The 11307-nt window shown below is 41.7% G+C and overlaps 5 protein-coding genes across 13 annotated transcripts in view; 1 reads left to right on the top strand and 4 right to left on the bottom strand.

The window, feature by feature from the left end:
* Positions 1-2463, bottom strand: part of Obsc (Obscurin) — a 30671-nt gene extending 28208 nt beyond the window's left edge. For 3 of the 9 annotated variants that reach the window (XM_066400037.1, XM_066400039.1, XM_066400038.1), the window contains exons 1-2: positions 1601-1849; positions 398-519 (exon numbers count right to left, since the gene is read on the bottom strand). In XM_066400037.1, coding sequence (XP_066256134.1) covers positions 398-519; positions 1601-1630 — 152 coding nt within the window. In that variant the 5' untranslated portion in view covers positions 1631-1849. Of the gene's footprint in view, positions 1-397; positions 520-1420; positions 1539-1600; positions 1852-2323 lie in introns of those variants that run through there. The other 6 variants (XM_066400035.1, XM_066400032.1, XM_066400033.1 and 3 more) reach the window with 5 other exon arrangements.
* Positions 2464-3641: 1178 nt separating this feature from the next.
* On the bottom strand, positions 3642-4946 carry LOC136415589 (uncharacterized). Its single transcript, XM_066400228.1, has 4 exons — positions 4576-4946; positions 4174-4466; positions 3886-4122; positions 3642-3838 (listed from the first exon to the last, which is right to left on the bottom strand). The coding sequence occupies exons 1-4, from the start codon at positions 4920-4922 to the stop codon at positions 3642-3644; spliced, it is 1074 nt and encodes a 357-aa protein (XP_066256325.1). The 5' UTR covers positions 4923-4946.
* Positions 4947-4959: 13 nt separating this feature from the next.
* Positions 4960-8000, bottom strand: LOC136415535 (obscurin-like). The gene is made up of 7 exons (XM_066400144.1): positions 7577-8000; positions 7368-7525; positions 7176-7312; positions 6908-7123; positions 5747-6397; positions 5400-5693; positions 4960-5317 (listed from the first exon to the last, which is right to left on the bottom strand). Exons 1-7 carry the CDS (start codon positions 7838-7840, stop codon positions 4998-5000), a joined length of 2040 nt encoding a protein of 679 aa, XP_066256241.1. The 5' UTR covers positions 7841-8000; the 3' UTR covers positions 4960-4997.
* Positions 8001-8323: 323 nt separating this feature from the next.
* On the bottom strand, positions 8324-10083 carry RagC-D (Ras-related GTP binding C/D). Its single transcript, XM_066400232.1, has 7 exons — positions 9935-10083; positions 9719-9867; positions 9263-9669; positions 9068-9207; positions 8878-9020; positions 8682-8830; positions 8324-8633 (listed from the first exon to the last, which is right to left on the bottom strand). Exons 1-7 carry the CDS (start codon positions 9935-9937, stop codon positions 8455-8457), a joined length of 1170 nt encoding a protein of 389 aa, XP_066256329.1. The 5' UTR covers positions 9938-10083; the 3' UTR covers positions 8324-8454.
* A 198-nt stretch (positions 10084-10281) lies between these two features.
* On the top strand, positions 10282-11240 carry Prosbeta6 (proteasome beta6 subunit). Its single transcript, XM_066400288.1, has 2 exons — positions 10282-10483; positions 10540-11240. Exons 1-2 carry the CDS (start codon positions 10398-10400, stop codon positions 11150-11152), a joined length of 699 nt encoding a protein of 232 aa, XP_066256385.1. The 5' UTR covers positions 10282-10397; the 3' UTR covers positions 11153-11240.
* Positions 11241-11307: the final 67 nt, after the last annotated feature.

The raw sequence follows: 11307 nt of genomic DNA on the forward strand, positions 1-11307 counted from the left end.
GGGTCATTTTTGCTATATATATATATCATTGTTGCTATGGAAACGTCAACCCTGTATCGTGCTTCCATGGGATGGCACTGGTTAGGAGTGATAAAATTGTATCAGAGAATTGAATGTACTGAAAATAGTCAAGTTTTGTTTAATTGGGAATTTTAGGTTAATTCGTTAATTATTACCTATTTCATCCTTCGGGCCATCAAATAGTGCACATTTATTAATTTTGTTGTAAATAAATAATTTGGTTAATCACTTGCTGAACGATAGTTGTACTAAAAAAAGTACAATTCTGCACGTATGTCATTCGTTGAAAAATCCTCTTTACGAATGTATTTAGGAAGTTTTTGTACAAAATTAGGGATACTTAAATCCTCATGCCAAAATGTTTACATTTACTTACTTTGCAAGCGAAGTTGGATCGTTGATTTCGAGCAGCTCCACCTCATCTCCTTCCTGCAGATCTAGCTCATCGTCATTATTAGCTCTGTAGTCCTGCCACGCCACGAGGATTTCTCCAGGAGTCTAAGTGCACAACAATAAAAATTCGTTAATTTATTTCCAAAATTTAATGAAAACCTCGTTCTGTTGAAAATAAAAGCTCACAAAAATGTTATAGTGTCTTTCAAACTTAAGCAACATTGATATATGGCGATAACATGATAGCGAATCCTAATATCGCCAACTGCAATACAACCATTTTCCTTCACCATGTTATCAGGAAGTTTTCTTTTACAGAGCTCGAAGTACAACGTGACTTAAGCATGCAAGAAGTCCCTGATTTTATAGAATAGAAGTGCTCGCAACATTCACCGTGGTCGGAGAAACCAGAAGAGCCATGAAAACTCATAAATTGCAGTATAGTATAGAAATAACGACACTGATAGATATTTAATTTTTATAGATCGAGATGCGAGTGGCCGAAGATTGTCTGGGTGCCCCTTCGCCAAATCCTTTGAGGTTTAAACTGTTAGTTTTGTAGTTTCAGAAAGGAATTTAAGTGATTTCAAGGCAGGCCAGTAACAGGTATGCCGTTTTTTAACTACATCAGAATGTAATTGAGAACTAAGGTCGAAATGGGGCCTTCGTCACATCTCTGCAGAGTCCCTTGAAGTGTTTATCTGGTTGCCTATTGACGGATTGCCAAGGGAGACAAATTTTGCATAATTATTGTCTAGTTTTTATATGCTTTCAATACATTTCTGGTAAATTATCCCCATGTTAGTGTTAAAGTAACTAACATCCTACTCTACAACTCCGGAAACCGTTGCATTAATTATGCGAATAAGCCGCAACTAAGCGATTCACCTACGCCATATTGTCAGGAAAATTTGCTTGTTTTTCTTTTCATTTAGTGGAAGCTTTAAAGATTTGCATCAAACGCAGCGTTAGGAAACAGCTCAAGAAACACATTTATCTTACATACAGGGTGTCTCAAAGTAAAAAACATCGGTGCGTCGATTCTGTTGCGTCAAATCTCGTTCGCTCTTCTTGAGTTTCTTTCGTAAATACATGTACAAGTGTATCAGTGTTATCGTGTGTCTCTATAAGAACAAATTCACTGTAGAGTATGCGATGGAAAACTGAATAATGGAGAGATACTTACATTAGTCGTTTCCTTAGGATGCGATGCCATAACTCATTTTAGCACCTAAAAAAATTGAGGGATCTTAAATTACACTGGAGGGAAATTGCACTATTTTTAGAGAGCGGTTTCGCAATGTGATTTTAATTAGTCCTGGTATTTCCTTTGGGTGCTTGAGAGAGCAATATTGGTGAGTTAACTTACTAAAATTAGAGAAAAATTTATTCACCTGTTACCGCAATGCGAGTTTTCGCAAATCACAAGACCAGGGTATGGAGGCTGGCAATGCAATTGATCTATATAAAGAGTGGGTCAGTCAATCGGACTAGGAAAATATCAATTAATTGGTTGGGAGCCAAGAGAATAAGGTAAAGGTGTAATCGTTGTTTCGGATGTGAAAAATTTATTCCTCGTAATTATGATGATGATTATTGAGGAAAAGGTAAGTATACGGGAACGGAGCAAATACGAACGCTCCGAGACGAACAAATTGCATGAAATCAGTCTTCAAGGTAAATCGTGAAGCCAACTCTTGGCAGTGAAATCGCACAAAAATATGGCACTTCGTCAGTGTTTGTGTATTTCGAGAAACATGTGCTGCAGCTATTACCACTCGAGATTCGGCATTAAGCGGTGTATTTGCAGATTTCGATGGTCACTGGTCCAGTTTTGCACCCGAAAGAAATCCCAGTGGGTCTAAGACGCACCCATGAAATTGCGCTGTTAAACTTGAAATGTACAAACCTAATTAGTGTCGGAGTGCACCCCAAATAACGCGAATCAACTAAAAAAACTAAAAATAAACCATTCGATTAAGTTTACGGACGAGGACTAATATATCGTAACGCTTTTGCATCCACATCCACTTTCTGCGGCTATTCTCGGTACAGTCCACGTATTACGCTTTGTATATTCTGATCGGGATCAATGGATAAGAATCCGGAGTTATTTTTATCCAACTTTAGGAAATCGCGTAGAAGTCCATTTGTTTAAAATCAATCCTCGCCTTGGCTGGAAAAGTGTCGCCGCATTCGCATTGGCGGCGGTGATAGGGACATACAGGGCGGTTCCCCGTGGAAAAAGTGGCCCATGAACGAGCCAATGCTAAGAAATGTTCCTTCTGTTATTTTCGCCTAGGCGCCTTGTATCTCCGTAGGCCCAAAAATCCTCCAATCTAAGATATTAAACGGCACTTGGCAACGTTGCTTGCTTCTCCTGACGCTTTCCGCATTGTCAATTCCCATCAGGTTTAGGTCAAAGAGTGTTTGAGCCTGTTTCAAAGTATTGGGCCTTGCATTCATTTTGCCACTGAAGTTACTCGACGATATTTCTACAATTTATTGAAAATTGTGCCAATGTTATGATTTAATGCAACAACTGGCAACATGGCTCTAGCCCTAAAATGACCTGCCCCCTTCCGGTAGTCTTGGGTAATTCGTGCAGGGTTGTGTAGAGGAGGGAAATTGTAGGGGTAAGGGGGAGGGGGGGGCTGAAGCTTTTTTTAATAACAAATAAATAAAACCACACATTTTTCGCGCATATAGTTATTTTTCCTCTCTGTTGACGTCACACAACACAGTATTGCCAGGTAGGCTAAAAATATTCGACAGTCATGATAAATTCCTTTTTAAAATTTTTTAAGCTGGTCAGCAGTTCACAAATCTTCCTTGTACGCCCATGGTTTCCAACTAATCAAATTGCACTTGTTCTTACGTACAGCTGACACTCAAAGCTAACACGCATGACGTAGTTGCACACTCAAAGGCAGTATATGTCAGTGGCGTAGCCACGCCATTTCACTCTTTATATTTTTGTTATTTTTTATTTTTTATTAACAAAAAATATTTATTTAAAATTTTTATTATTAAAATTAAACCAGCTTAGTACCACTCTGATCTTCAGGCAATAAAAATGGCAATTATTCTCAAATATAGCGCACACTTATGGGTACTATAGGTCACAATAAGCAGGGACGTAACAGGCAGCTTCCAGCATCCGTCAATGATTTAATTCATTTCTAATTTACACCAAAGCTGTGCGCAAAATATGCCCTTGTCCAGCGTTATTCTATGGAAATGCTGGCAGTTGTAGTGAATATCTTCTTCAGGTGTGCCTCCCTCAAAGTCTCCACGTTGTTCTTCCTGAACACATCGGACACAAACGAATGCGACGCCTTTTGATCTTTACAGTCAGACGAAGGTCTTCCGACTAGCCAGTCACCAGTGATCGTCTCACTTCCCTCACAAACCCGGCATTCGCCTGTAAGTCACTGATCACACTAAGTCGCTATAAGAACGTAGACTTACCCAAGAACAAGGCCACCCTTCTCGCGTTATAGGAGTTGAGCGTGAGGATAATTTGGGCAGATTTAACGAATGGCTGCTTCGCAGAAATGTTCCATTTATCTTTAGAAATGAAACCGTCCTCGCTCGTTGGTTCCAGGTTGTTCATAGTGACCTTAGCCTCTCCATCCACTATCTTGATATGAAAAGTCATGCCTGCAGACGTGCTATCCCAGTAACCTTCCACGTTGCATAGGGCCCCTGCATTAAGCGGTTATTGAAGATGTCGCGTGAGAGAAATTACTCAATAACCTTCCTTGGTGGAGCCTTTGTCCGAGGCATCAATCAGGTTTTGCATGTTCTTCAAGACTCTCTGGAGCTGGCTAGTTTCGCTAGTGGACTTCAACCTCTCGTTGATGAGGCTGTCCACCATTGTTTCCTCGGTTTTACTCACAGACGATTCAGTTATGTCTCCTTTTTGGTCTCCTATCTTGACATCGACTGTATAGCTTTTACTTTTCTCCGTAACGGTTTGCCTCCCCGTTGTAGTACTACCTGCACTAGAGTCCGAATACGAGTCGTTTACAGTGGTTCCTGCTCTTTTTCTGGAAGTTGCATTGAGGATAGATTCTCGTGACGATTATTGGAGGAGAGCCATGTGGATGGGTAAAACGAAGGGGGCAAGACTCTCCCCATTAGTCAAACAGAACCTACCTTAAGGTGACATCATTCCTCAAGGGAATAGGAATGATCAGAGGCACGACAGTGAAATTCTCCCCCAAATTTGACTCGGTGACCAAATTTTCTTCGAGCTTGACCAGCGGCACGACCTCCCCGTCTTCAATCGCGTAGATGTTACGGTTTTGCCGTTTCTGTCTCTCTGGTCGTCTCAGGTTTTCGATGAAAGCCTGCAACTCATGGCTCATCGGGTTCCTTTTGACGTAATCCTGAATACGGCGCGCAATCTCCTTTTGCGCGGCCTCCCACAGATTGTCGTCATCGTGGGCCCCTGCCCCCAGGATAAGGAAGAGAAACGGTAGGATTCTTGCTTGCGCCGACATGACGCTTAAGGGTTATCACAGAAACGTCAGTTGTTACTTCAAAATTGTTTATTTTTCAAAAAAATATTCCTCGAACTAGTCCTCTTCGTTTTTCCTGCGCATGACCGCCAAAGCGGTCCGGCACCTGATGGCCCCAACGCTGTTTTCCAAAACGCACTGATACACCCCTGCGTCCACCATTTTGGCCCTCCGAATGCCCAGCCGGAACTCCGTGCCGTTGTTCGACGTTATCAGCTTATTCCGATCCTTTTTTTCGTCGGGGTTGATCGCAGTACCCTCCCAGTACCATGTGGCTTGCGGCAGGGGGTTGGAAAATGCCCTCACGGTGTACGTAATGTCGTCCGCCTCTTTTAGAACTGCGTCGGACATTTGCGCCTCCAGAATTACAGGTTTGGCTAAGACAAAAGAAAAAATCGACTCAGGCAGTTCCCGGAGTGCCGCCCTGTATATTATGAACAATTAATATTGCTCTCTTACTTAGAACATTAATCAGGCAGTTGCTCTTGGCGCTCCCGAAGCTATTGGAAACCTCCACTTCATACTCCCCCCTTTCGGCATAAGACACTTCTTGTACAATGCAGAAAATTTTGTACCGCTTCTTCCCAAACATCTCGATTCCCATTTGAACCCGCTCATTAGGGTCCAACTCCTGGCTATTCCGGAACCACTTGAATTGGGGCGATGGGTTTCCACGTACCAGCACTTGCAGCTTTAATTTGGAGTTTTCCTCGACTGTTGTGTCGTTGAGCTGCACTAAAACCCTCGGAGAGCCTGTTGAAGATTTTTGTTAGTAAGTTTAAGTGAGGCATGCGCATTTTTGTTACAGTTGACTGTTAAAGTCGCTCTAGCCTCGTCTTGTCCGCACTCGTTGATTATTCTGCAGAGGTACTGCCCGGATAGGTCCGTGGTGGGCTCGTTTATGATTAATTTTATCGTATCCTCACTTTGCACTCTGGTCAGCTCGGGAATATCATCTAATAGCTCGTCTCCATCCAAAAACCACCTCACTTCAGGCCTGGGAAAGGCTTCCAGCTTCACTGCAAACTCCACGCTATGGATAATGTGGTAAACATCCTGCTCCAGTGCCAGGGCATCGTCGAAGCGTTCTAAAATAGTCGGAGCCTTCTTCACGTCAATCCTCACTTTGTCCTCGGCAACCCCATGTGCGTTTTCAGCCCTGAACGTGTAGACACCAGCGTCTTGTATGACAGTGCCTCGTATCTTCAAGAAATAAAACCCATCTTCGTCGTCGATGTGAAGACGCCTTCCCCCGACCAATTGGATTCCGTTTCGGAACCACTTGATGACGGGTTTGGGCTCTGCCACCACTTTGGCCCTTAAAGTGACGGTTTGGTCTTGGGAGAGTTCCAAATTGGGGCCTAATTTGTGGGTCAAGCGTGGTTTGCTGTAGACGTAGACGCCCCAAAAGTGGGAGGCTTGGGCCAGGCTGTTGGTGGCCACGACCGAATACACTCCTGGAATTAAGTGGCGGGTTGAAAGAGGGTTTGAGGCTCTTAATCATTTCCAAAAATACCCTAATGTGTGTTTGCGAGAGATGAGAGTTGGAGTTAAAGCGGAATTTTATTGGAAGTGGCACCAAAGTGCTGTTATTTGAAATTTTCCCTGCATCGGAACTCACGGTTTCTGTGCAGAAAACGATGTGCTACGTAATTTATAACGAATTCAATTCTCAATCAGCAGCAAAAAAAACCATTAGTGATGTTTCTCAGTGTACATCACTTTTTGCCCTTAAATCAATCATTTCTTTCAGTGTAGCTTGGCAATAACGTCACATTAAATGGAGATAATGTCCTATTAGGTGTATGCTTGGTTGCCGCTCTCAAACCTTCAGTTTTGACTTGAATAATTTCCTTCTCGTGATCGGACCGATCTTATAAGGGATGAAATTAGGCAAGGGCTCAGGGCACCAGGCTTGCTAAGACCGGCCCTGCTTACAATTTATCAAACAATCAATCAAAACTCGCCTGTATCTTTCAAACTGGTGTCCTTCAGGACCAGTGTATACACTGGATAAGCCTCCTCAACCACGACACGATCGCTCTGCTCGATGGGGCGTCCTTCCTTCAGAAACTGCACCTCAGGCCTGGGGATTCCGTCGACTTCTGCGGGCATCACCAGTATTTCATCCACTGCGATGGACAGGTCCTCGATTTTAGATTTAATGGCTGGATACTTCTGTCCTGCAACATTTTATGGGCGTTCATGTGATCTCGCCCTATCTCAAAGACTCACTGATAACATCCAAATTAATGGTGACTGAATCGAAGCCAATCTCGTTTTCCGCCATCACGGTGTATTTACCGGAGTCCTCCATATGCACGTCTTTGATGACCAATAAGAGAATGTGCTCGTGATTCTCGTGGTAGATCCTAAGAAGGATTTGTCGTGAGACGTTGTGTTTGGTGAATAATGGTTAGAACGTACTTGTATTTGCCGCTGGGCTTGATGGGCAAATCTCCGAAAGTGCACCGGATGTCCGGTTTTGGGTATCCGTTGATTTGCACTTGCAACATGGCCTGGTCCCCTTCGTTACAGACAATTTCCGTCTTTTCCACCACCAAAGAGGGTTTCCAATGCCTAAACTACATTATTTATATTATTTTCATTTGGTATAAACCGCAGGTGTTACTTACAGGTTTCCTTTGCTCGCCCTGGCTCCTCTCGCCAGCCGCCTGATGATCAACTTCCCCCTTAACAACAGCCCCAAAGCTGAGTATTCCTCTAGTTGTTCTAGCTACGGAAGTGAGGGTGCACTCCTCCGAACTCACGTGCTGGAACACGAAGGCTACGGTGTCTTCCTCGTCTCCCATGAGGGCCTTAAAGTCCTCTTCCGGTTTGTATAATTGGTCCCCATCTTTCTTCTTTACGGCCTCCCTTAAAACCTCCTCGCGGGACATTTTTTTCAAGAGTGCAGTGGCTTAGAATGCGCTTTAATGATTGACAATTCAGCACGATTGGTTAATTGCCAGGAGCAATCGATAAAATTAGGTCGCAAGTGAATTTGTTGGACCCACTTTCGGCAATAAAAATAGAAGGATAAAGTGCGAGCGCACCGCCGTTTTGGATATGGAATCTGGTTATGTAAAATTTCATATTTCGCCTCTGTGTTTAATTGAAGAAGTTTCCGGAGCTCACTTCGCTGGCGGATAGATTTCACAAGGTCTTAACTTCGCGTGCAATACGGTTTCCATGAGCTTCATTTCTTCATTATTCTTTATTTCTCCCATTAACTGATTTTTAAGGGCCTCCCGCTCTAGATAGAGCTTGCTCATGACGTAGCACCTGCTGACCACTTATACAATTAGTGGTCTCGTAAAGAAGCTATCTTCAAAATCGTGCTTTATATATTATTTTTAACATATAGGACAAATACATAATATTATATTCATTTATTGTTCAATTACAAATTACAAAACATAAAATAAAGCATTCAAACGAATTAAACTTAAGGAAAGCCTTATACATGTAAATAACGTTATCCAAGGCACGCTTCATTGCTGGCAAACTTAAACTACCCCAAAGGCTGCTCATCTATCAACGTGGGGCTAATGTGGCTCCCCCCAATCCCATTTCCCCCATTGGCAATGGGACTACCCGCCGAATTATTCACTGGGGACTGGCTTTTGTTTCTCAGTTCAAAAACTTGCTGAATGGCGTTGCGGAAGCACAAGAAATTGTAGTCGATAATGCCTGGAATGTTCAGGTTAAAACTTAATAAAAGATCAAAAACCAACTCGCCTTTGTGATCGAAATTGTCTGCTCTCAGTATGCATACTAGGGCTAAGAAGTTGTTGACCTCCCTCAGATACAAAACTGTGCCGTTGTTGAGCTTTATTAAGCTCGAGCTTTGTTCATCGAAAGCGGCCAGTTCTTGCTCTTCTTTAACCCTAAAAACTGCCCTTAAGCAACCACTTTATGGACCCAACATATTTACCCATATATTGAAGAAAGATCAATGACTACATCAATCATATCACAGCACAATTCATAGCTTTGCATGTCAACAGGAGTGGAATCTGTTGCAATGTAAATTTTAGAAACCACATCAAATAAGAAAGATTTTTCGATTGCAGAATTCTGAAACATTCATTTTGTTTTGTAATATTAACTGAATGAAAACTCACTGTATTCAGGATATTGAGGAGGTTTTCCAAGGCTGGTAATTGCTTTATGAGCTTCTGAACTACTTTCGAAAAAGCCTCAAATATTGAGTGGTCATAGATGGAAGTTAAGTGGAAACTCAAATGAATTTGTTGATCATAACCTGTTAAAGCACAGAAATCATTTATTGGATTAATTTATATGACTAAACCCCAGACCCGAATCACTCAAATCATCCATAGCCCTCTGATGAATATCCCTCTGACACTCCATCTTGGAATCATCACCCAGCCCATCTACTTTATGTATAAACACCTCAAATTTAATGTGAGGGTTCACTTTGTAAGCTTTAGTGACAAATAGATTGAGCTTATTGAGTGCTTCCAGGTAATCATCCTGGGCATCAATCACAAACACTAAAGCCCCACAACCGCCAAAAATCATATCAAAGTCAAAACAAGTATCGAAAAAATCTATCTGTCCAGGGAAGTCCCATATTTGAAACTGGACAAAGCTGGAATTGTTTATGTCATCTTTGATGATTTTATTGGTGCTTTCCAGAAAAAGAGTTTCATTTGGGGACATCTTGTGAAAGACCACTTTTTGGATTGACGATTTTCCAGAGCTGGAACATGAGGGTTGGTCATAGCATTTGAGATTGTGTAGAGATTTACCGTCTGAGCCCCATTAAAAGGATTCTTGGTTTGTGGTCTGAAGGAGTTGTTTCCTGGTCCCCATCAAAGGCCCCATAACCGAAATCTTTGGGGAAGGAACTCGCCTGGCCGTCGAATGGGACCACTTCTTCATCATCCTGATATGAGGACTGGAATGCATGATTTTTTTGAAACAAAACTCAATGGTACATAGAGGGGAATTCGATAACTTCTTACCATTTTGGAACTAGGGAATAATTTCTAGTTGAAGGTGTCTTGGTTATTAATGGGTAACTTGTAACTTTTAATAGAGAAAGAATGTTAATTCTTTTAAACCAATTAGTATTTCTTAATTAAAAGATTGTTTTTGTTTTGGTCCAATTTTCGTTGACATTGACGTTTCAATTTAGTCATTGATTGTTTTGGTTTTATCAGAAATATGGCAACGTTGATAGTATTGCCAAAAGTGTACTTTATAAGTTTATGTTGTTATCGATATAATGAACATCTCTACTAATCTACCAGAGCAACTACTCCCTTCAAAAATCAGCTGTTCTTGACATCTGTCTATAAATTTGTTGGAGGGGGGAATTAGTTCCGAAAATTTTCCGGTTTTTGTTTGTCATTCTCAGTGTTTTTATTGAATTTAGAAACTGTCTGATTCTCTGTGCAACTTATATTTTCAAATTTCCCCTTAACAATGTCGCTGGCAGTTAAAACCAATTTTCCCGATTACCAAACAGCCCCAATTCAGAACAATTTCAACCCTTACGCTGATAACGGAGGGTGAGTTTACCACAACACCTATTACTGTTCTCAGTTAAATCTCTTTGGTCTTCCAGGAGTGTGGTGGCAATTGCAGGGGATGACTACGTGGTAATAGGAGCAGACACTCGTTTAAGTGCAGGCTTCTCAATCTATACTCGTGACCAAAGCAAGCTTTTTCCCCTCTCAAGCACCACTGTGCTGGGCTGCTCGGGCTGCTGGTGTGACACTTTGACTTTAACCAGAATCTTGAAATCTCGCATGCAGATGTACCAGCAAGAGCACAACAAGACCATGTCGACAACTGCATGTGCTCAAATGCTTTCCACCATGTTGTATTATAAAAGATTCTTCCCATACTACATTTCTAATGTGCTGGTTGGATTGGATAATGAGGGGAAAGGGTGTGTTTACAGCTATGATCCAATTGGGCATTGTGAGAAACGGACGTATAGAGCTGGAGGATCTGCTGGTGCCTTGTTGCAGCCTTTACTGGACAACCAGATTGGGCAAAAGAATATGTTGAATGTGAAGGAGGAGCCAGTTTCTAAGGAAAGAGCTCTTTCTATCATCAAGGATGTGTTTATTTCTGCTGCTGAGAGGGATATTTACACTGGAGACAGCATTTTAATTAATATTATTACTAAGGATGGTATTAAGGAGGAAACTTTCCAGTTAAGGAAGGATTAGGTTCTTTTCCAGGAATGTTTAGATGATTTTGTATTTTGAAGATAACTTTGTTTATTCATAATAAATAAAACCAATTTTGTGTAATTCATATTAATTATTTATTGGTCTAATCTTTTATGGTGGAGGAAGCAAATTTTTAAAGGGGCTATAGATGT

This window comes from Euwallacea similis, chromosome 20, assembly GCF_039881205.1.
Source record: "Euwallacea similis isolate ESF13 chromosome 20, ESF131.1, whole genome shotgun sequence".
Classification (NCBI taxonomy): Eukaryota; Metazoa; Arthropoda; class Insecta; order Coleoptera; family Curculionidae; genus Euwallacea; species Euwallacea similis.

Coding starts and splice junctions, on each gene's coding strand:
- RagC-D (XM_066400232.1), bottom strand. Junction 9,208..9,262: donor GGATGATTTGAGTGATTCGG/GTCTGGGGTTTA, acceptor GTGCTTTAACAG/GTTATGATCAACAAATTCAT. Junction 9,021..9,067: donor TCCTCAATATCCTGAATACA/GTGAGTTTTCAT, acceptor TGAATGTTTCAG/AATTCTGCAATCGAAAAATC.
- Prosbeta6 (XM_066400288.1), top strand. CDS start 10,398: ATGTCGCTGGCAGTTAAAACCAATTTTCCCGATTACCAAACAGCCCCA. Junction 10,484..10,539: donor CCTTACGCTGATAACGGAGG/GTGAGTTTACCA, acceptor TTGGTCTTCCAG/GAGTGTGGTGGCAATTGCAG.
- LOC136415535 (XM_066400144.1), bottom strand. CDS start 7,840: ATGTCCCGCGAGGAGGTTTTAAGGGAGGCCGTAAAGAAGAAAGATGGG. Junction 7,313..7,367: donor AAGCCCAGCGGCAAATACAA/GTACGTTCTAAC, acceptor AATCCTTCTTAG/GATCTACCACGAGAATCACG. Junction 6,398..6,907: donor CACCAGTTTGAAAGATACAG/GCGAGTTTTGAT, acceptor ACTTAATTCCAG/GAGTGTATTCGGTCGTGGCC.
- LOC136415589 (XM_066400228.1), bottom strand. CDS start 4,922: ATGTCGGCGCAAGCAAGAATCCTACCGTTTCTCTTCCTTATCCTGGGG. Junction 4,467..4,575: donor AGGAATGATGTCACCTTAAG/GTAGGTTCTGTT, acceptor TGCAACTTCCAG/AAAAAGAGCAGGAACCACTG. Junction 4,123..4,173: donor CAAAGGCTCCACCAAGGAAG/GTTATTGAGTAA, acceptor CGCTTAATGCAG/GGGCCCTATGCAACGTGGAA.